This window comes from Vigna angularis, chromosome 7 (genome assembly GCF_016808095.1).
Source record: "Vigna angularis cultivar LongXiaoDou No.4 chromosome 7, ASM1680809v1, whole genome shotgun sequence".
Taxonomy (NCBI): Eukaryota; Viridiplantae; Streptophyta; class Magnoliopsida; order Fabales; family Fabaceae; genus Vigna; species Vigna angularis.
In genome coordinates, this window is record NC_068976.1 from 10,732,339 (window position 1) to 10,756,773 (window position 24,435).

Here is a 24,435-nt window from a genome sequence, read left to right on the forward strand (position 1 = left end):
GGAGAACATTTTTCCATTCTGAATCTCTCTAACACTTTATTAATATAGCCTTTTTGAGACAAACTTAACAATCCTTGTGATCTATCACAGAATATTTCTATTCCTATCACATAAGATGCCTCATTCATATCTTTCATTTCAAAGTTGCTAGAGAGAAACTTCTTTACATCATGTAACATACCAACATCATTAGTAGCAAGAAGAATGTCGTCAACATATAGAACTAATATAACAAACTTACTCCCACTGATCTTCATATATATACACCGGTCAACGGTGTTCTCTACAAAACCATATGAAGTTATGATATCATTGAATTTTAGATACCATTGTCGGGAAGTTTGTTTCAGTCCATATATTGATTTCTTCAATTTACACACCAAATTTTCTTTTCCTGTTATTGTGAAACCTTCTGGTTGGTCCATATAAACTTCCTCTTCTAAGTCACCATTTAGAAAAGCGGTCTTTACATCCATTTGGTGAAGCTCTAAATCATAATGAGCCACCAAAGCCAAAACAATTCTCAAAGAGTCCTTCTTAGAAACAGGAGAGAAGGTCTCTTTGTAGTCAATGCCTTCCTTTTGAGTGAAACCTTTGGCGACTAATCTAGCTTTATGTCTTTCAATATTGCCTTTTGAGTCATGTTTAGTCTTAAAGACCCATTTACAACCGACTCTTTTTGAACCTTTAGGCAATTTAACTAGATCCCACACTTTATTGTCATCCATTGATTTCAATTCTTCTTTCATAGCATTCAACCAATTCTCTGAATTGTTACTTTCCATGGCTTGTCTAAAAGAGACTGGATCCTCATCAATGCTTAAGTCATATTCATGTTCAACAGAGTAAACCACATAATCATTCGAAATAGCAGGTCTTTTCTCCCTTACAGACCTTCTTAATGCTGCTTCTTGTGGTTCCTCTATCAATTGTTCATTTATGACTTGCTCATTTGTGACTTGCTCATTGTCAATTGGCTCAACATTTATATGTTCATTTTGTGGGATTGGAACATTAACTTGTTGTCTCTGCTTGTTGTGTGACTGTGATACAACAAGAGGGATAACAACTTCAGAAGAGACATTAGATGTAGAAACACTATCAGTATGCTCTTGAATATCCACTATTCGTGATTCCTCACTCCCACTAAATTGACCATTTTCAATGAACCGAGCATTTCCAGACTCAACTATTCTTGTACTATGGTTAGGGCAATAAAATCTATATCCCTTTGATTTTTCAGGATAACCGATGAAGTAACCGCTAATGGTTCTTGCATCAAGCTTCTTTTCATGTGGATTATATAACCTTACCTCTGCCGGACAACCCCAAACATGAAGATGTCTCAAACTGGGTTTCCTTCCAGTCCATAGTTCATAAGGAGTTTTAGAAACTGCTTTGCTAGGAACCCTGTTAACCAGATATACAGCAGTCTTTAATGAATACATCCACAAAGATAAAGGAATATTACTATGACTTAACATACTCCTAACCATATCCATAAGAGTACGATTCCGCCTTTCTGCTACACCATTTTGTTGTGGTGTACCGGGCATTGTATATTGTGCACAAATACCCCGACTTTCAAGAAACTTTGCAAATGGACCTGGACATTGTCCACTCTCATCAGTTTTACCATAATATTCACCACCTCTATCAGATCTCACCACTTTTACTTTTCTATCTAATTGCCTTTCCACCTCATTTATGAACACCTCAAGGGCATTCACTGATTGAGATTTTTCATGTAATAGATATATATAACAATAACGTGAGAAATCATCAATAAAGGAGATAAAATATTTTTCACCACTCCAGGATTTAATGTCAAAAGGACCACAAATATCAGTGTGTATTAACTCAAGAAGTTGATTGCTTCTTGTGGCAGGATATTTTGATATGTGTTTTGTTTGTTTACCCTTAATACAATCAATACATACATCCCAGTCATCAAAATCCAATTGAGGTAAAATTTCATTTTTTACTAACCTCAACATCCTTTCTTTGGATATGTGACCTAATCTTTTATGCCATAAGAAAGCAGAACATTCCTTTCCTGCACTAGAATTTCTATCAACAACATGTTCAACATTAAACAGGGATTCAGAAAAATTAACATCAAGATTTAAACGATATAAACCATCCAATAATGTACCAGAACCATAATAGTACGAAAGTTTATACAAATGAAAAATATCATTTTCAATCCTAAAGTTAAAACCTAAACAATCCAACTTTGCAACAGAAATCAAATTCCTAGCACAACCAGGAACATAGAGACACTTTTCAAGATTCAGACAATAACCAGTGTCTAGAATCAATCTGTAAGTCCCAATTCCTTCTATCCGTGCCTTCATTCTGTTCCCCATATATAAATACTTTTCAGTTCCTTTTATGGGCTGGATTGAAAGGAATCCCTGCATAATATTAGAAACATGAGTAGTAGCTCCAGAATCCAACCACCAGGTATTATTAGGCACTTCAACTATATTTGCTTCAAAACTTACAGAAACATAAAAAGTACATTTCCTTTCGAACCAAGATTTTCTTTTCGGACAATCTTTATTGAAGTGACCTACTTTCTTGCAAAAGAAACATTTCTGGTCCTTCTGGATACCGCCCTTATTCACTTTCATTGGGGCTTTGTCCTTCTTGTTCTTCTTTCCTGATTTACCTTTACTGAAGCTAGCACCTTCATGAGTTGTGAGATGGATAGAATGATCTCTCATTTTCTTTAATCTCCCTTCCTCTTGAACCAACATGGCTTTGATTTCTTGGAAGTTCCACTTATCCTTAATAGTGTTATAATTCACTTGGAACTGGCCAAATTCAGGAGGAAGAGAGTTCATGATGAACTGTACTAGGAAAGACTCATTCACCTCCATTCCCATTGACTTCAATCTTGCTGCTATATTTGCCATTCCAGTTACATGTTCATGTATGGGCTGTGACCAGTCAAACTTTTTGGTAGTCAGCTCACTCATAAGAGTTCCCACAATAGACTTGTCAGTTATGTCTGATTGTGAATACTCCTTGATCATTTTCATGAATTCCTTTGCGTTTTCCGTTTTGGGCATGGAAGGCTTTACATTCTCTGCCATAGACATGCGCATCAAGTTTAGTGACAGCCTGTTAGACCTATGCCAAGCCTCATGAAGAGACTTCTCATCATCTGTACTAGTCACTGTAATGGCTGCGGGCATTTCATCCATCATAATTGCCATGTCCAAGTCTAACACACCCAGTTGGAACTGGATTTGTTCTGACCAATCAGCATAATTGAGCCCATTAAACTTGACCACATTGTTGCTCAAACCTGATAAATTCATGTAAGCTGGAAATAATACAGAAGCTCATACATTAATGCTTTGATAAAATTTAATGGATTCAAACAAATTACTACACTAGTCATACATTCAAGTTCACCTTTGGGTGACACTTAAACTGATAGGTAGCCAATTAAGTCATTCATTTAAGTTCACCTTTGGGTGATTCTTAAACTGACAAATTCCATATATATACTTTAATAAACAATCAATCATACTTAAGACTATATGTATGCTATCTTTGGATATACAAACATATACTAAGTACATGAAATGTTTCACTTTAATGTCATCAATTATAAACCATGGTTCACCTTTGGGTAATCCATAACATCCTTACATCAATGACTAATTATTATATATATTCATAATTAAACATCTTTTATATTATGAATAATTTTCACAATACTAAAAACAACAACTTTTAATTCACATATAATTTTCATTCAATGCACTAACAATAACTATGTTCATAATATAATAATAATATAAGTTGCAACAATAAATTGCATTATTGTGAAAACATGTACACGTTACAGTGATGCAACAATAAAGTTGCTTTTATGCTTTAACAACCAAATTAAAACATTTATATGCACGGCTTCAGGGGTTAAATTCAAGACATTGAATTTTCTTTCATGCAGCATTTAATTTGGTTACTTTGCACGGCTTTCAATTTTGAAACTTTAATTGTGCACAAATAAAAAAAAATTTAATGCGATAATCAAATAATAATGAAAAGCTTCCTGGATGAAATTCACGTGTTACAGTGAATTGAAACAACCATGCAGAATTTAATTTGCCATATTCACATTGCACTGGACGTGCAACAGTAATAACAACAATCAAGGATAAAAAATTTGCGGCTTCCATAATAAACGAAATTCACGTTCCAGAGAATCGATTTTCTTTCATGCCAATAAAATAATTAAACATATGAAAATTTAAAATCCCAAAATTTCATAATTTCAAAATTAGGGTTTCAAATTAGGGGTTTCAAAATTGAGAAAATTACCATTCATGAAGAATCATAAAATTCAGAACCTGGTTCTGATACCACTTGTAAGCAATTTCTTTAATTTTCAATTGAATGAAAAACAACACACAGGATCTTGAATTTTCATGATACTCACAATTCCCACATATACAGTAAAGAAGAACTAACCTGGATCCATTGTGCACTTCTTCCTGTCTTTTCCTGTCAACTGTTCTCTCTCTCTTACTCCACTTTAATGCCTTCTGGATGATATAGAAGTTGTAGGAGGTTTTCTTTTCTCTGTCAGGTTTCTCTTCTTTTCTAAGAACGTTACATTCTCTCTCTTCAGAAACTTAACATGTCCTCTTTTATGATATTTTAATTAACTTTAATAAAATACCAAAATGCCCTTTTAGAGTGAGAAGAGAGGGATTAATTTTAATAACTCTAAAATAACCCCAATAACTTTAATACCTTATATTCTAATAATCATCACATTAGAATCCTTACATCAAAGTTATACTTTAAATTACATGAACCAATGTAAATTATTAATATAATTTAACAATCAAGATAATCAAATTATTTATACGTGAATGTTCATTTCAAAAGACTTTGAAAGGAAGAAGAAGAAGGAATAGATTTGAGTATAGGAAATGGAAAAATAACATAAGTAAACAAAAACATGAAAATAAGTGGAATAAAATATGGAAATCCAAGAGAAGAGAGGGGAAAGAAAGTGGTTGTGACACTTGGAGAACGAAGTCACCCGAGATAAGTGGTGGTGTCGCTACTTAAACCTAAGTTCAAGATAAGACAATGGAGTTTCAAGAATACTCTCTAGAGCACCCTTTCACTCAAAGTTGACCATAATAACTTTATTTCATTAAATGATCAACCTTTTACAAGTAACGAGGAGGTCCTTTTAAAAAGGCTAAGAGAGGGATCTCCTAGAAATAATACAAAACATGAGAACTATCTAAAAAAAGTATCTTCTATTAAAATCTTAATGACGAGGTAGAGGGAGAATATTGCTCACTCAATAAAAAATCATCTAGAAGGTGTTCTCTTTCTCTCTCTCTCTCTCTCTCTCTCTCTCTCTCTCTCTCTCTCTCTCTCTCTCTCTCTCTCTCTCTCTCTCTCTCTCTCTCTCTCTCTCTCTCTCTCTTTCTCTCTCTCCCTCTCTCCCCACACCAACCTTTTCCACTTTCAAAAGGGTCTTATTAGCAAACTAGGGATGTGGTAAGAACAATCCATTCATATGGACTCCTTATTGGCCTTTCATGCTTCTAGAAAGGTAACAAACTCAAGATGGGAGGTGTCACCAAAAAGTTTACAAAACACAAACATGAGTCCAAGATTTTATTTAAAAGTAAACTAGGTAAAAGAAGGAAAGTGAAGAAACTTTCCTTCGAAATATGTTTATTTTTCTTAAGCATTTTCCTCCATCTATGGTAGAGGTTAGGGGATCATGATATTCTTTCAAAATGTCACTTTAAAACTCTCTGAAGTGATGACTTTCATCACCTACTTTATACCTAACTATTAGAATTCAACTTCGTAATAACAATGTAACTTCATTGTCATGACGACATTGTGTAGCTTTAAAGATATTTTTTATATCTCTAGTCCTAAACAATATTCAAATACACTTGTATTAAAAATAATTTATTCTAAATCAATTAAACATATTGTCATAACTTATCAAGTTCACGATGATATACATTATAGTTATGTATGTCACATAGTTTCTATTTTTTATACAACTTTGGAAATTTAATCTTCCATACAAAGACTCTTATCTTAAAAGACAAAAGCATACAAATTATACTTACGAAGATTGCATGGATTTTGTTATCAAGCATACAAAGATTTCTTATCACGAAGATTTCACAAAGTAATGGTGAATCTATGAAGATCTCTAAAAGTAAAGGCACTCTTATCAAAAGAATCACAATCAAGCTTAGTATGTCTCACATAATGAGAATGTGATAAACATGTATACTCATCATTTTTGCGAAGACACCCACTTGTAAAGAAGCAATTGCTTATCATGTTTGTGTTTTCAGTCAATTTTACTACACTAATATCACATGATCATAAATAAATTCACAAAGTTAAAGTGAAATTGTGAAAGTTTAAACACAAGTTGCAACAATAATTTCCTAAATAAAGACATTAGTGGGATACACCACAATATATAAAAAAGACATGGTAAGCAAAACAATAACAATGAGACATAAAAATATGTATGGAAATTAAGAAGAATTGTTTCACAAATGGTCAACTTTATTGAATTTCATGACAATGTATGCTTAGGTTTCATGTGGAAGATGAATATGTCCTTTTGAATAGGTTGTTTTGAACTTTTAAACTATACATTAATTTCTCTTTTCCATCGCTACAATGTATTGGTTCAAGATGAGATAAACAAAATACTTTCAATTCTCTTTGTTATAGTTGAAGGTTAAATGATCCATTCATAGTTCTTTCTCCAAAAAAACATACAAATAAGTATACTCCAAAAACAAATGTCCAAATGATCTTGAAATAACAAATCCATATCATTGAAGATATGATTCATTTCATGTCTTTTCTATTTTATTAGCAAATATTTAATAAATAATTTTTAAATGATTCCATTAATTCAATAGTAAAAATACTACAAAGAATAATGAAGTTAAAAAAAACAAACCAACCCAATAATAGATCTCTTTCTTTTAAGCCAAGAAGTAAGTTATTTAACCAATTTTTAATAAAATACTTGTTTGTTTTTTTTCCTCTCCCCAATGTTATGAACAATAGTTGACTAAAATTTTGATTACATATATTTTGATGCATGTTATGTTAGAAGAAGCAGGAGACAGGTTCCTTAAATGCATGGTACGTGGGCATGTGAATGGCTTTCGATTATATGCAGCAAAAGACTGTCTGATGCAACGTCTCCATCAAATATAAAGCTCATGAATGCCTCCACTTTACCACATCCACCACTGTACATTTTCATTTTTTTATCACTATCCATGAAACTTTGTACTTTCCACTTCTTCAGATCGGACATTCCCAGATCCATTTTTTCATTATTTTGCCCATCCCAATCATTTAGATTTCATTCCACCTAAATAGTAACCATAAACATAATTACACTTTCTATTTGGCATAGGTTTTTCGATTACAAATGAAATATTGGGTTTGTATATGCACTTCATTCTCCACAAATTAATTTCTACATATTTTTTAAATCGTCACAATTAGAATCGTAGCTATTATTTTACGGAAGTTCTTAATATTTTTTGGTATCCGATGTATATTGCAGAAGTCTTTTGTGAAGGGTTTTAATTTCTTTTATTAGTAACTATTATTTTGTAAAAATTTGAAACTTTTTTCATTTTCAACTATTTTACTGCAAAGATTAACTCTATTTTTTTTTCAATTTAAAGGTTTTAAGCCACCTCATTTGTGTTATTTAGTTTGTGAGTTTACTATTTTATTTTGTTTGTCTTACATGACAATGTTACCATTGATATGCTTATATTTTTGTTAACAATATTTATTTGTAACAAGATTCAAATACTGTAATAAAAAAATATTGAATTATATATCATTAAAACATTCAATTCCCAAAAATATCATAGTATATAAAAGTAAGTTAAATTGATACATAACTACAACTAAATTCATAATTACTCAAAATTCGTAAACTAAATATAGTTTCATCCTAAAATACATCATAAACTCCCTAAATGTTGCTAGCAGAGATTTTGCAATAATTTTGAGTTTCCTGATTATTAAAATTGAGAAATAAAAAGAGATGTTTACTTCTTAATTTTCTTTCATTTTCCTCTTTTAAATATATATTTGCCACCTTATGTTTAATATGTTTCTCGTTTTTAAAATTTATTTTTTTAACATTTGTACAAAGAACACACTCTAAACAAATTACTTTTCTTGGTTTTGTACAATTTTTTTAAATGGAAAATGTGAAGATAATATTCAAATTAAAAAAACTAATATTCTTAATATTTTGTTTTAATTAAGGTGATAACGGATCGGGTCAAACACGAATAATGTCTATTCGCATAACAACAAAATTCAGACCTTAACCGTTTCGTTATGTGTCGGATATATATTTAAAAATTATCACGAATATTTTAAAACTCGTGGATACCCATGAATACTAGCGATAATTTAAAAAAAATATTTTATAAATTTTTAAAATAAAATTACAAAGTAAAATATAATATAAATTAAATTAAATATAAATTAAAATTTAATTTTAATTAAATTTATCTTAATAAAATATAAATTAGTTTTAATTTTAATTAACTTAAACTTAATAGATTATAAATTAAATTTTAAGTTTAATTTTTTGTAAGTAATGGATATAGTGGATAGGAATAGTATGATACTCACGCTCAATCAGTTTATATACAAATATTAACATACACGCTACCTATGGATAATAAATATCAGTAGATACCAACTATCTACTATGAATTTTATCTGCATATATCTATAAATATAGGTATTTTTCTTATCTTAGTTTCATTTAAAAAATAAACATAAAAAAATAGAAACTAAGATTGTTTGGATTTAGAAAATAAAAAGTGAAAAGCGACTCTAAATTTTGTAATAGATGTAATTGATTTGGTAAAATGATTTGTTTTTATACATTAAAAATAAGTTTTAAATCAAAATATGAAACTATTATATAGTCTTAATATATGAAAACTACTATCAAAATAAGTTTTAAATCAAAATAAAAAACTACTATCTAATTTGTTTTTATATATTTTTATTACTTATTTTTTAATATAAAAACATATATCAAGAAATTTTAAATTAATATATTAAATTGTTATATTTTATTTATTTTATTATAATATGAAAATTTATATTAATAAAATGTTCTTAGTATGATTATTAAAAAGGATCTTGTTAAATTTATAATTTAATCAATTATATAATAAAAAAATAATAAATATTTAAAAATAATTGTATTAGGTAGAGGCATTCCTTGCCTCTATTTAAAATTATCTACAATACATGGCTTGCGTATGATTTTTTCATCTTATTCTTAGCTTCTTTCAGCATTATCTTTGTACTAAATCATAATATATTAGGTAGAGCTAGACCTGTCAATTTGGCCCTCCTTACATGGTTTGGCCCTAACCCACGTGGGTTGGGGCCAAAAAAATTCACAGGGCCAAAAAGCCCCTCGTAGAAAAAGCCCACGGGGCCAAAATATCTTCAAAAGCCCTGTGGATCAGGGCCAACCCATGGGCTTTTTTTATAGAAAAAATGTTCATTTTGAATACATGAAAAAATATAATTAACTCCTAATTTGTTACAAAAATAGTTACTATAGAAAATAAATTGAAATTTTTATAAGAAGAGAGTTCTAAAATGAAGAAGCAAAAGCAAAATGACAATATTTATTGAGTTAGATTCTCTAAGTATATAATTAAAGGATCATTTTATAAATTTGAAATTTAAATATTTAATTTCACTTTTTTTTAAGTTATAAGTAAGAAATTAACTTTTTATCTAAAATTATCCTAATTGAAATTTAAGAGAAGATTTTCTCTAATTGAAGCTCTTAATTTAAAAAAAAATAGGCTTCTTTATTTTCTTAAAAAGTTATTGAAAAAGAAATTAAATATAAATGATTTTCTTTTTCATTTTATACTCAACAAATCATGTTCATGACAAAAATAATAAATAAAAAGAAAAAACTCATAAACCTTGTGCAGGCTGAAGTTGTATTCGCCCATAAAATTCAATATCGTCGTACTACTCACTCAAAATGTTTACATTTTAAATGTCATAAACATAAATATAAACATAAACATAAACATACATTTATGTTATGTGTTCTAATTGAAAGTTAAAAATAAATTATTTAATGTGTTAGTTAAAGAATTGAAACAGTATAACATTTGTCATTCTTTAGTACTTTAGGTCTATTTAAAATTTTCATTTTTTTATAAATTTTTAAGAAATTAACTTTCTTTTTATAATATATCTTATGGTGATTTTGAGAAAAGATTATCAGAGAGAAAAAAACAAAATAAAACATAAGTTTAATTTACACATAAAATATTAATACTATTTTTGATCAAAAAAATTTAGATAATAAATTTTTGAATTATTTTTAATTTTAAATAATTAAAAGCAGATTGAGTGATATTTTAGAAGTCCAAGAAACAAAACAGTGATTCTTTTTAAGAACTGTAAAAGCAGTGCAAATATTAAATCAAATTAATATGTTATTATCTCTCTTTGGGGTTATTTTGATATTACTAATTATATATAATTTTCTAATAATTGGTGTCTAAAACATAAACCATAATTTTATTAAAATTGACAACAAAATAAAGCATTTTTATAATATTTCAATAAAATAAATTTGTAATACTATTTAGTTGTATAAAATTAAGTGTGTGGTTATGCAATTGTTTTTAATTATTTAAAAAAGTGGTTATTTTGAATATTAAATATTCTATTATACTATAATTAATTAGTTTTATTTAATAATTTGAAATAAGAAATCAATTACATGAATATAAAATTTAGTACTTTTAATAGTTACTATTAAGAATGTTGAAGTTTAGTTTCCAAAAAAAATTTAGTGGGCTAAACCCACCTTAACCCTGACCCTAACCCCCTTGAGAGGGGGCTTTGGGGGTTGGGGCTTTTTTTTGGCCCCCATTTGAGGGGCTTCTTAAGAGGGGGCTTTTTCAAGAGTGGGTTAGGGCTAACCCCGGGGTCATGGGTCAAATCGACACCTCTAGGTAGAGCATCAAGGAGGTACAAAAACTCCAAGAGCTTATCATTTCTTATCATTATGCAGTTAAACTCTTTAGTGTTGAGGTTGGATGTAATTGATTTTAATTCTCTATATTGTTTAATATTTATGTATGATTTTATTAAATTGTTTGTGGTTTAATTTATGTTTATTGCTTGGATGAATTGATAACTCATCTTATTTTACTGGTTTGAATTGAGTTGGAAAACTAGTCCTAAACTGTGATTAAATCAAATAATCTCATTCTTGTTAGAGACTTGTACATGATTTAAAGGGTGTGCTAGATATAAAGTCTTGCACTTTAGGCAATAATTCATTCAACCAAGATTGGAGGAATTGCACTTGGTCTAAAGTTCTTAGGTTCTATGTTACAAGAATGAGTCTATATATACTTTAGAGTATTCCCAATACATTAAATGAATGACTCACTGAGTATAAAAGATAAGTGGCGGTACAATAGAAGAAGAAAAGATTAAATTCAATCTTAACACATATTTATCACTATATTCTTTAACATTATTAGTTTTGTTTTTATAATTTTCACAATCAACTCAAACATTGTTTTAATGAATCTAATCCTTATCTAAATATTGGATAGTCTTAACAAATTCATGTGAATATGATAACTCTCATTCAATTGTATTACAACTAACTTGGTGCACTTGTGAATAAGTCGTAATACTGAATAATTCTTTTGAAACTTGATATTTTGTGATGTAGGGGCTTTTGGGACTTAAGCTCGAATGAGCATAAAAATTTGGATGTTAAGGCTTTTGGGACTTAACCCTAAACATAAAAATCTCAATTACAGTTTTTTCCATCACTTGCCAACAAATATATTTTCAATCTCATGATAAAGATGTTTCTTTAACACCTTGACCAACATAAAATGGAAAAGAAAAGAAAAAAAGAATAAAAGTAAAAAAATAAAAAGTCTCCACAAAAGTGTTACTTGCTAAAAAAAAGTTCCAAAAATGGTCACTCTCCTCTCCATTGTCCCTCCCCTTGTCTAAGTTGTTTAATAAGACTAACAGTAATGGTAAATCTTGTGATCAAAATCTTTCGCATCATTCACTTTCTAGTTAAAGATACGACGTATTGTCTTTAATTGACCAACTAAACAATGACTTTGATAAAAGAAGAACAAATGGAAAACAAATATTCCTCTTTTTTCCCTTCCAACTCCCTCTCTTTTAATGTTAATAAGTTTGAAGTATATTGTGAGACAGAATGTTAATATTAGATGAATGTTTGAATAAGTCTAATGGGTTTCATGATTTAGAAAAGAGAAAATATTTTTCATAGAAAATAATTAATTAATGACAAATTATGTTTGCTCATTATTGACATAGAAAGTTCCACTAATACTACTAATGCAAGAATAATAAAACTTGTTCACTGAACGAGTCATGCAGTAATGAGGTTTTGCATGATGATATGATGATATGTTCATAAAAGCAACTTGGATTTTAGTTGGTGGCTTGACAATTTGATAGAAATGTTTTACATGATAATGTAATTAATATGTTTTCTTTTAAGCACAAAGTTACATTAAAATCCATATTGAGAAGTCAAAAAATCAACATAAAATAAATAAAAAAAGTAAAGTGAAACAATAAAAAAAATATATGTCATTTAACAATTAAAAGATAACAAATTATTGACGTAGTACTAATATATAAAATAAATATCATATATCTTTATAATTTATTAGTCTACTATAAAAATGTTTAAGTACTTTTTAAATGATAAGTTCACACAGTAGAATTTGCCCCTCATAATTGCCCGAACCTAAAACTTCACGATCAACAACCTAAATTATAATTTTATATCATATTTTCTGTGAATGACCACTCTCATTATTGTTTTAGAAAGCTTAACTTTGTCATTATCATGCTAATGACACTCATTGCATGTATTATCAATTATTATAAGTTCAAATTATCATATACGTGATCTTTTCTCAACATTTGTCAACCAACTTTTTTGAACACTCTTTCTTCCCAAATCTGAAATATGCCCTAAACAAACAGCATGGTCCTTTTTTACTTTCCTCATTCATCTCAATTTCTATTTCAGCAAAGGAAGTTGGTGAAACCCTCTTTTCGTGTCATAAAAATAAACTAAATTTCTAGTACAGTAAAATAACGAAAAATTAAAATAAAGTGGAGAGAAAAAAAAATACTTGGACTCAGAAGGAAAGTGTTTGTCGGGCATACAAAAATTCATTAAAGTAATAGACTATGTTTGTAGAAATATATTTTAATGTTCACTCCTGCTATGTTGTTTTAAAATGTTTTCTTTTAATATTCACCCGAAAATATTTGAACTAATAATTTTTTTTATTACCTTTTCTTTTTTATAGGTTTGATTAATTACCCTTTAAGAATGTGAATTTGACTCACTAGAACAGAAAATCACTAGAGATTTCCTAAAATATGAATATTATATATAAAATTGTCACCATAATTATTAAGATCTTGTATTCTCTACCAAAAATTCGAAATAATTTCTTCCTAGGTTGTAAAGCCGTACAGAAAATTCTTCATTCGGCTTCAAAAAAATAAATACAATGTGTTTGGAAAACTCAACTGTAAATGCACATTAAAATCTGTTCATGGGAATAGCTGAAATTGCCTAGTCAATTATGATGCAAGATATAAAATGTTTCCTTGATTTCAACTGAAGAATATATTCATAATTCATATTCAAGTGAAACTATTTAGAATAGTTTTTTTAATTTATATATATATATATATATATATATATATATATATATATATGAGAAAATTTTGAATACGAAGCTTCAAACACCATGCGAAACATATACAAAATTTATGTATAAGTTTTATTTTTCCTAATATATCATTTGTTGCTTTATCTTTTTCTCCCATTGTTTTCTTGCTTTTCCAAGATTTCTTTTATAGGAGTTCCCCTTAAGCTAAAAACTACTTTGAGTGACTACTATTTTTCATATAAGAAACCTAGATACGAAACTCCAAATACCAAAACCAAACACGTAAAAGTACACTTGTTAAGGTATATAATTTTACCTATTTAATGTGTATCAATCATTTTCCTCTTTTTCTTATAAGATCTATCGTGTATTTATAATCTTTTCCTTAAATGAAAAAAATAGAAGAAATATGTGCATAACATTCATACAATGTCTATTTCTCTATGATTTATCATTCATTACATCTTATAATAATATAAAATATAAGAAAAAATAAAGTCACAATTTTCATTCTATAAATTTTTTTCAACCTCCTAATGAAAACAATAAAAATCAATTCTTAATATGAAATGCATGTCGGTAGATTATAATTAGACATTGATTTGCATGTGGAAGTCTCTCTGAAAAAAAATGAATAATTTAGAATTGAATGATGAGGATGGGAGATTGAAATGGACCTCATCCATGCATGAGAGTGAGAGTGAAAGCATAACCACTTTCCATATGAAAAGGCCCACATATCTTGAAAGCATGAATGAAGGCCCATGAACAAAACCAATGTGTGTGTGTGTGTGATCTTTCCCAATTATAGGTGGGTGACTATTTTGCAGCAATCCCATCATCATGAAACAATGCCCAATACAGTCCACCTAGATCCTTTTTGTGGGTCACTTTCTCTTACTCTCTCTCTTCTTGTCCTCACTTTCTTCCTCTTCCCCACCTTCCTCGTGATGTGTTTTCTCCATGGACTCTAATAACATGCAAATGTTTCATCTTTCAATGCACCATTAATGATTTCAGCTCCAAGTAGTATCTTTGTTCTTCTTCCCTTTAGTCTATCATAACATAAGACACTGTTGATCTTGGCAAAGTAAGGTTTCAGATTCAACTTTTATAAAAAAAAACAAAATCAGTTAACAATAGAAATGTTATCACATTTTTTATATGGATCGATTCATTGTCAACAAAATCAGTAAATATTTTTTACATTTATGACATGATCACTAAAAAAACACATCATGATCACTAAAAAAAACACATCATGATCATCAATGCTCATGTTTTCAAAAAGAGATTGCCAGTTAACCTAAAAAACTATTTTGAGATGAAAAATGAGATTTATCTAAATCATATAACACTATTTTTCATTTTTCATTGTCATCGGGTCATAAATGATTGTGTAATAAGTTTATTGAGTTTTTATAAATTTGTATAGTTAATTAATTGATAATTTTAAAGAATACTAAATTCTTTAAACATTCCATGTATGTATGATATAATTTTAAAAGAAAACCCATGTTTGAATAAGCTTAGGTATATAAAAAATTAGAATCACTAAGGTTCAACTCAAATATTTGTTAGGAATCTGTAAAAAATCAATATTTATATGAATTTGAAAAGAAATCATCAAGATAAATTTTTTTGAAAGGAAAAAAAATTATAGTGAGAACCTAATATTATGCAAATACAAACAAAAGTGTTTTTAATGATATTTTTAATATATTTTTGTATGATTTCTAATAAAAAGTCACCTAATGGAATTTTATCCTCAAATGTACTTGGTTTTTTATTAGCTCCGAAAAAAGTGAGATTCAGTTGATATTCTAAAACCCAAGAGAAGCAGGGGCAAATCCGTCAAAACAAAACCTAATGATCTTGAAGATAAGCATTCAGTGGCACATTTGATATTTTACGTCAAATTTAAGTCTGATATGGTAACAAAGCATGCATATAAGGCCAAACCTCTCCCTCCACTGATCCACAATGCTTTTTCTCCCTTCTTTCATCTTCCTCCTTTTTCACCTCATTATTATCCCAAAATTGCAGAGTTTCTCATCCCAGAAAACATGAAGGGAAGGTTCTTATTTCTGTCGGTGCTCTTGTATTCCACCTTTCATGTCTCCTTCTCCATTATCGATGGTAAGCTACAAATTAATCATTCATTTATAATGCATTTTATACTCATACATCTATTATATATATATTTAAGTACTTAATGCTTCACTAATTAAAGTAGATTTTGTAATGAAACTTTGTACAAAATTTTAATCTTTAAACTTTATTACTGCCATTATACACTGATTACTTATAAGGGTATTCTTTTTAAAAATACCTCTCATCTAATTTCATACACTTCAACAATTTGAAGATCATCTTCTTTAGCACACCCAATACTCCCTTTGTATAGTTAAGTTTGAGTGTCTTTGGTTGCAATTCATTTAAGTGCATTTATATCTATTTCAAGTTAGATATACAGGAAGAGAAAAACACAGAAGTTATATATAAATACAAAAGATTATTAAAATACAAAAAAACAAGCTTCATTCTAAAAGTAAGTTCAAATGAGTCAAGTCAAAATCTATGTATTTTTAGTTCTCATCTATAAGACTGTTCATTAGAAAAGTATAAATTGTTAAACGAGGTCTAAATCTCCATTTGTAAGTTCTCAACTCGAAATTGGCACTAGAAAATCCAAGCCCCATATTATTAGAGAGAAAAATTTAATATATATATATATATATATATATATAACGCAATTCTATTTTACAACATTTATAAAATTAAATTAGGTTAAGTTCTTCATTTTAAAACTTATGTGGGTCTAAAGTCACCTAGGCAAACCACTATTGAGTCATATATTTACTATGTTATCTATGAATAAAAAGTTTTTTAAGAAAAAGTAAATCAACTTCATGATGAATTATTAATCAGAGTGGATTATACAACTTTTGTGTACAGGAGATAAGATAATCCATAGCTACTAAAATTTGAAGACTATTTAATGTGACATGTGCCTCACTCATGCATGTTGGTAGTGAATGAAAAAGGTAGAAATCAAAGTGTAGGTATTACAATATCCACAGAGGGATGAATTTATTGTAGTAATGTTCCTTGATGTGGACATAATTTATGCATGTACCCTTAATAATAATTCTTTTTCCTTCACTGTTGGGGTCACTGCCCTAGCTATACGACGGTGACCTTAGTCTTGCACGGCTGTCATAAATTCCATATTTTAAATTCGTGATGGGACCCACAGTTTAGGGTAAGCACAATGCATGCATGTTGCTCTGGAATTTCACATGGCCCTGTGTGTTGCTAGGGACATGTAGCACACACATGCCTTCAGAGATGCACTTTCTCGGGACACTGTTCCGTATGGTAAAAACTACCCTATGCCCGTTTTTGCAGCAGAGATTTTAGGATTTGAATTAGGTTGGACCCTTATTGTCTGTAGCAACTTTTTTACAAATACAGTTAAAGTAAAAAAGAAAAAAAAAAAACATTACAATCTTTTAGTTTCGATGGCATCTACATTTTAGTTTAGAAGTAATTTGATCAAGAAATTCGATGGCATTCCTCTTATGTGATTATCTCATTCTCGAAATAAGCACCTTTTAATATTTTCTATTCACTAAATAAATGCATCATTTATAGAAATAAATCCATTTTATTTTATCTGACAGAAATAAAATTTATTTGAGTAAAATGAATAAAAGTGTGAACTAACCTCTCCGGTGAACGGTGAGCACAGGACTGGTGGCGAACGGGAACTTCGAGTTGGGTCCGAAGGCGTCGGATCTGAAAGGGACGGTGGTGGTGGGAGGCAGCAAGTCGATTCCAGAATGGGAGATATCGGGTTTCGTGGAGTACATAAAGTCGGGGCAGAAGCAGGGGGACATGCTGCTGGTGGTGCCGGAGGGGGCGTATGCGGTGCGGCTGGGGAATGAGGCGTCGATAAAGCAGAACATAAAGGTGCTGAAGGGGATGTACTACTCGATCACGTTCATGGTGGCTCGGACGTGCGCGCAGGAGGAGAGGATTAACATCTCGGTGACGCCGGACTGGGGAGTGATACCGATCCAGACGCTGTACACGAGCAGCGGGTGGGACCCGATTGCGTTCGGGTTCAAAGCGGAGAGCGAGACGGTGGAGATGCTGATTCACAACCCTGGCAAGGAGGAGGACCCCGCCTGTGGGCCCCTCATTGATTCGGTTGCTCTCAGGACTCTCTATCCTCCCAGACCTACAAACCGTAAGTTACACTTTTCTCCTCCTTGCTATTATAATTATTATTATTACTACTCACAAAAACATTTTTTAATGTTGCTGCATTTAAATACTTTTTTAATTAAAAAATTAAATAAAAGTATAAAAAAAAATATGCATGTTAAATAAGAGAATTTTTTGCATATGATTACAATTTCTCCATTTTTTATATTTATAATAAATTTCATAATTACAATTTGTATGTTTTAATAGGTATAAATATATCATAAGGATCATGCAATCAAATTAAATTATATATATATAATTTAAATATGTTAATTTTTAATTAACTTTGATATATGATATTGTATTTAAATATAAAAAAACAGTATTTTTATTTTTTTATTGGAATACGGAAAATTAAATTAAATTCTTTTAAAAAAAGAAATTCATTTTAATATTTTTTTTTTACTTTTTATCGTTTTTTTAATTTTTAGTTTTGAACATAATGATATGAATGATAATGTAAACAGATAAATATGGTTTAATTCGTAAATAGACAACAAGTTCAATTACGTAATGTAATTAAATTTCTCAAAATTACTTGTCGTTAAAACGTTTTTTTAATCAATTTAATATTAAATTCGAGATTATTTTATCGGTAAACTATAATTAATATTTTTTACATGAAAATAAATCGGTAAGTTTTTCAAACTAAGTCGGGTTTGTTTGATGTATCTATCTAATTAACTTATTTCAAAATAGATATGTTTATTCTTTTTTAATAAACAAACTTAATCAACTTATTAAATAAATGTGTTTTTAAAATTATTTATTCAAAAACACTTGTTTTAATTAAACAATCTCTTCCAAATGTTGAAAACACGTTCAAGAATCGAATTCCTGTTCACCAAAGTAAACTCAATCAAAATTCACCTTTGATAAAGGTTGTTTAGTTGTGATGACTAAGGCATTGGAGTTAATTAATTAATATTACTTCCTCTAATATATATTATTGCTTTAGGATGTTGATAGTTTATATGCATTGGAACTTGAATTAGACAAAACGTAAAAAAATTTCAATTTCCTAAGGGACTGTTTGGTTATACTCGTTTGAAGAGAAAAAGCTATTTTAATGGAAAAGAAAGTGACAGTTATTTTCTTGTTTGATTTAAAAGAAGAAAAAAAAAAGAGAGATGTTTAAAATTAAATTATTTTATATTAACTTGAAATTACAAAATACAAATAATATTCTTTTTCAGTACACGTGAAATGTTTTAAATCTTTCTTTTAAAACTTTCCCATGTTGAAGGAACAAAAATTCAGTAAGAGATTCTGTTCTCCAGCATTTTTGTTTTCCCTTTATTTCTCTACAATCAAATACTATATATATAATATAAATTTGTTTTAAATGGTAATAATAACTCCCTTTCATATACTTTTAGTCATTTTTAGTATAGATTCAAATATGTTAAAAAGTTATTTATTTTAATAAGTATTTTTTTTTCTCATTTATTAACTCTCTCCCGATTTAAAAAAAATGAAATTTCAAAAGTTATAATTTTTTAAGACATTTAACTAATAGAAGAAAAAAAAAGACTGTTTTTAACATGGTTCTTTTAAAATCATAGTCGCATTAAATTATAACTTTTCTTATCAATTCTACGTAATAAATACTTACATTGAATGAAAGCATGTTAGCAGAATGAGTAAAACTTTGATTCTCATAAGAAAACACAGGATAAAAAATTGCTTTTGTCTTTGTCTTGTTTTATTAGGTTACTTCTTTTCTTTTTCAGTTCAAATGGTCCTAATTTTTTCTTTTAAAAGTGAATATTTTAAAACAATATATGACTTCGGGTTAATCTTGAAGTGTAACTTGATCAAACTTTGAAAATAAAACTGAAAATCTAAAAGTATTTACTTAAAATAATTTATAACTTAATAAGTTAATTTATTTAAAACTTGACGCGAGGATTTATTTTAATTTTAAAATTATAACTTTCAATATACTTTATTAGAAATAGTTGTTTTTTATATAAAGTAATATTATTAGTTTTTTCAATATTTATTTTCTAAAATATCTTGTTCAAATTATTCTTTGAGAGAAGAAAAGACAATTCAGAGAAAGCTGGACAACACAACCTTTTATAAAATGATGGGTCTAGAAATCCCAGTTAGAGAAAAATAAAAATAAAAGGACAAAAATAAACTGAATTAAAGAAATTTCGTTTAAGAAACTAAAATATGTTATATTACGTAATGATATTTTGACACATAAAGATTTTTTACAATTATTTAATACTTTTCTATTATTTTACTTTTTACAAATATAAAAAATCATTTTTCTACAACTTCATATCAATGTGTGTGAAAGTATTATTTTCTTAATTATAAACTTAACTCTTTCGTTATAGCTATACCAAATAATCACAAACACATGCACACAAGGTGTTTGATTTGATGTAACATTCCTTGTGGTTATTGCTACATATCTGTTTGGTGAAATGTTTATTAATCATAGAAAGCACACAACTAAGAACAAACATCAACAGTTCAAGAGAAAGAAGATGGATTAATACCTATAAAGGCAACAGGTTATATATATATATATATATATATATATATACATGTATATATATTATATTATATTATACGGATGTTTATGCATAGATATGTCAGAAAATTAAGTAAAAACAGGTTGGAAGTGGTCCTACACTCATAGTTGATCATATTATCTAGGTAGGTAGGATGTTCCAATCATATTTATGAAATGCAATTATGCATCTTATAGTACAAAAAGCAGCATAAATTCAAATTCAGAATGTGTCTGAGACTAGAATATAACATCTGTGTTCTTACTCGGTTTCATTGCATGTGATGTGGAATTAGTTCACTGTTCATTACTTACCTAGGTGAATAAAAAGGTTCTGATTGAACAAAACATTGCTCCCTTAAAAATAGGAAAAAATAAAACAGTGTACTAAAAATTAAATGAGTGTTTGTGTATTAGTATGTGTTTGTGTTAAATTATACATACAGGACCACAACATGTAATGAATAGCCAACTATCCACTTTCTTTAGCTTTGCACAATGAGTCTGACTCCTGATTCAACTATACATATATGCATTAATTCCCTGGACAGAGAACCTATTGAAGAATGGTGGATTTGAAGAAGGACCGTATGTGTTTCCGAACTCATCATGGGGTGTGATAATCCCACCGAACATTGAGGATGACCATTCTCCTCTCCCAGGGTGGATGGTGGAGTCCCTGAAGGCAGTGAGGTACATAGACTCAGAGCATTTCTCAGTCCCTCAGGCCACAAGAGCAGTGGAGCTAATAGCAGGAAAAGAGAGTGCCATTGCTCAAGTGGCCAGAACCATCCCTGGCAAAACCTATGTGCTCTCATTCTCTGTAGGGGATGCCAGCAACTCCTGTGAAGGCTCCATGATTGTGGAAGCATTTGCAGGCAAAGACACCATCAAAGTGCCCTACGAATCCAAGGGCAAAGGAGGCTTCAAACGTGCAGCCCTCAAGTTTGTGGCTGTTGGACCAAGAACAAGAATCATGTTCCTCAGCACCTTTTACACTATGAGAAGTGATGATTTCTCTTCACTCTGTGGTCCTGTGGTTGATGATGTCAAGTTGATAAGCCTGCGTAAACCATAAGAGTTTCGATCATCCATAAGGGTTCTGAGTCTTTGATGAGATTATGATATATAGTTAGAGAATAATTTTATAAGCATGTGTTTCTTATCATTTCTGTCTTTTCTTTTTTACTAAGAGAGGCCTGGGAGTTATGACTATGATCTTCATTCTGATATATTGAAATAAGTGTGTATAACAAGTATTATTATATCATCTATAGACTTATACTATATATACAAGTGGAGGGTTTCTAACCCCTTTCATGTATTTTGAATATTATGCTCAAAAATATAGATTATTCATAAATAAAAATAAATTTTCACTCTAATTGATATTTCTATCATGTCATTGTTGTTGATTTTGAACACAAAATTATTCATATTTACATTAATTTTTTTTTATCAATACATGATATATACCTATATAATAAATTATAAAAGTAATAAGTTTATAGGATATATGATGTCATAATAAGAGAGGAATAGAAAATAAATAAATATTTAAGATGTGTATATAAAATGAAAGTGTGTCTAAATTCATAATTTGACTTTTTTTAACTAGAGATTGTGCAGTCACTCAATTAATTTGAAGATTTGGATAAGGTTATTGTAACATATTTAAATCTCCTCTTAGTAGTCATTTTTTTCTCTCAAAAATTCCAAGCGAAAATCCTATATATATTTTTTCCTTTTAAAAAATGAATAGGTTGAGAACTTAAAGACCCGTGATTATTGTTTTCGAAAACTTTCCTTATGATATTAATTTCATTATAAGTTTTGAAAAACTTGTTTTCAAAAATAAGTAAACCAAAATAACCTATGTGTTCACATTTGCATTATAATTTACTTTCTAGTAAATCAAGTGAGACATTAACAATTCAAGATAAGAAGTTAGATAAAATAAGATCATTAACATGGGAATTGATTCATCTTAAAATAAAATAAATAATTAAATAAGCACATGTCGAAGTTTATAATAGTACATAATATAAATTTATTTGAAATCAAATAAGCACTAAAATATAAAATGAAAAAACAACACACCAAGAACTAAATCAAATCAATTTAGTGTGGAAAACTTTTTAATCTTCGTCACAACTAAACCTAAAAGTTATAAACTAATATATCAATTTAATGAGTATCATAACAATTAGTAGTTATAATACCACTTTAACAACCTCCAACACCTATATTATATAAACTTTAACAACATTTGGTGACATTTTAATAAATAAAGATAAATTTGTTTTTGTCAGCAAATCAACATAAAGAAGTCATTTTTTTATATTGATTACGATGTAAGAGTCATATTTTATGTTGTTATTGGTATAATTGACATAAAAAGATGTTTTTTTATTTTTTACAATTATACTACTACTCGTTTATCCTTTTTTATTTATGTTATAAATTTGTATCCATCGTTATTACTTCATTTCAAATTGTTGTTCGTGTCATCCATCTCCTACCTATTAATAAAAGAAAAGTGATAAAATAAAAAATATCCACTTACTAGGACAGATCTAAGAATACTTGTCATAATAAATTAGACTTATTATTACAAGTATTCAAAAACCTGTCATAATAAGTTGGACTTACTATATTCGTATGTTTGTCATAATAAGTTGAACTTACTATGTTAGATATTTTAATATTTATCATACTAAGTTAGCTTAATATGTCAAGTATTTTAATATTTGTGATAATAAGTTAAGTTATTATGTAAAGTCTATCAACGCATGTACAATGACAAATATTTGTATGCTTGACATAGTAAATTCAATTTATCGAGTCAAGTCTTTCGGTGTGAAATAAAAAAAACATACATTTTTTATATCGCCTGCAATTATGATACCAAAATAACTATAATAAGAAGTTGTGTACATCTGTCATTAAAAGTCTCACATTTTGTAGTAAAAGGAATAACTCTTACCTTATTCTTGGTACAAGAGGGCATAGATAATATTTATTTAATTTTTGATATTGGTTGTCGTTAATTAATATTGTTGGCTCAAACTTAACATGTCTAAGACATGACATTCAAAATCTTACTTTATTTATTAAATATACAATATATTTTTAATATTAGATATGCTATAAAAAAATTAATATTAAAATTTTTCGTAAACTTATATTTGGTTATAATAAAATCACCAATTAGACATCAATATATAATATAATCACTAAGTATGATTCTTTTTCTATATGTAGGTCACTTTGGTGCATTAGTATTTAATTGGGCATGTTTATAAGTATAATATTAAAGCAATTAAATTATCTTTTACATAAGGTCAATTTATTAAAAGTGTTAGAAATTATTAATGAAAAATTAATTAAAGTGTATTGGGGTCGTGGAGAAGAACACCTCGACCAACATATCAACCGGGGACGAGATGACATAAGATATCTAAACTAACAATATTATGTTAAGAAAACTAAGTTACAAAAGGATTAAGGTAATTAATCATAAGTAGGTAATCCTTAAAACAAGAGGCACTTATCAATTCTAAGCTCATAAAGTACAAGACTGATACATGTACTATAAATAGACATTGTTCACGAAGCATGTCAGTAGATTCCTTTTATTATAGCATTTATCACTTGTCATGTATCGCTGACTTAAGCATCAGGCTCCTCAATTGATGACTTCTATGGCTAAATCAGAAGAGACCACGCAAGTGAAAGTGTTCAGAGGCACATAGACTGAAAAATAAAAGAGCTCAAGTAGAC

At 28.8% G+C, this 24,435-nt stretch overlaps 1 protein-coding gene across 1 annotated transcript; it reads left to right on the forward strand.

Annotated features, from left to right (window-relative positions):
- Positions 1-15,815: 15,815 nt before the first annotated feature.
- On the forward strand, positions 15,816-22,037 carry LOC108319301 (protein DUF642 L-GALACTONO-1,4-LACTONE-RESPONSIVE GENE 2). Its single transcript, XM_017550392.2, has 3 exons — positions 15,816-15,986; positions 17,602-18,102; positions 21,204-22,037. The coding sequence occupies exons 1-3, from the start codon at positions 15,914-15,916 to the stop codon at positions 21,728-21,730; spliced, it is 1,101 nt and encodes a 366-aa protein (XP_017405881.1). The 5' UTR covers positions 15,816-15,913; the 3' UTR covers positions 21,731-22,037.
- Positions 22,038-24,435: the final 2,398 nt, after the last annotated feature.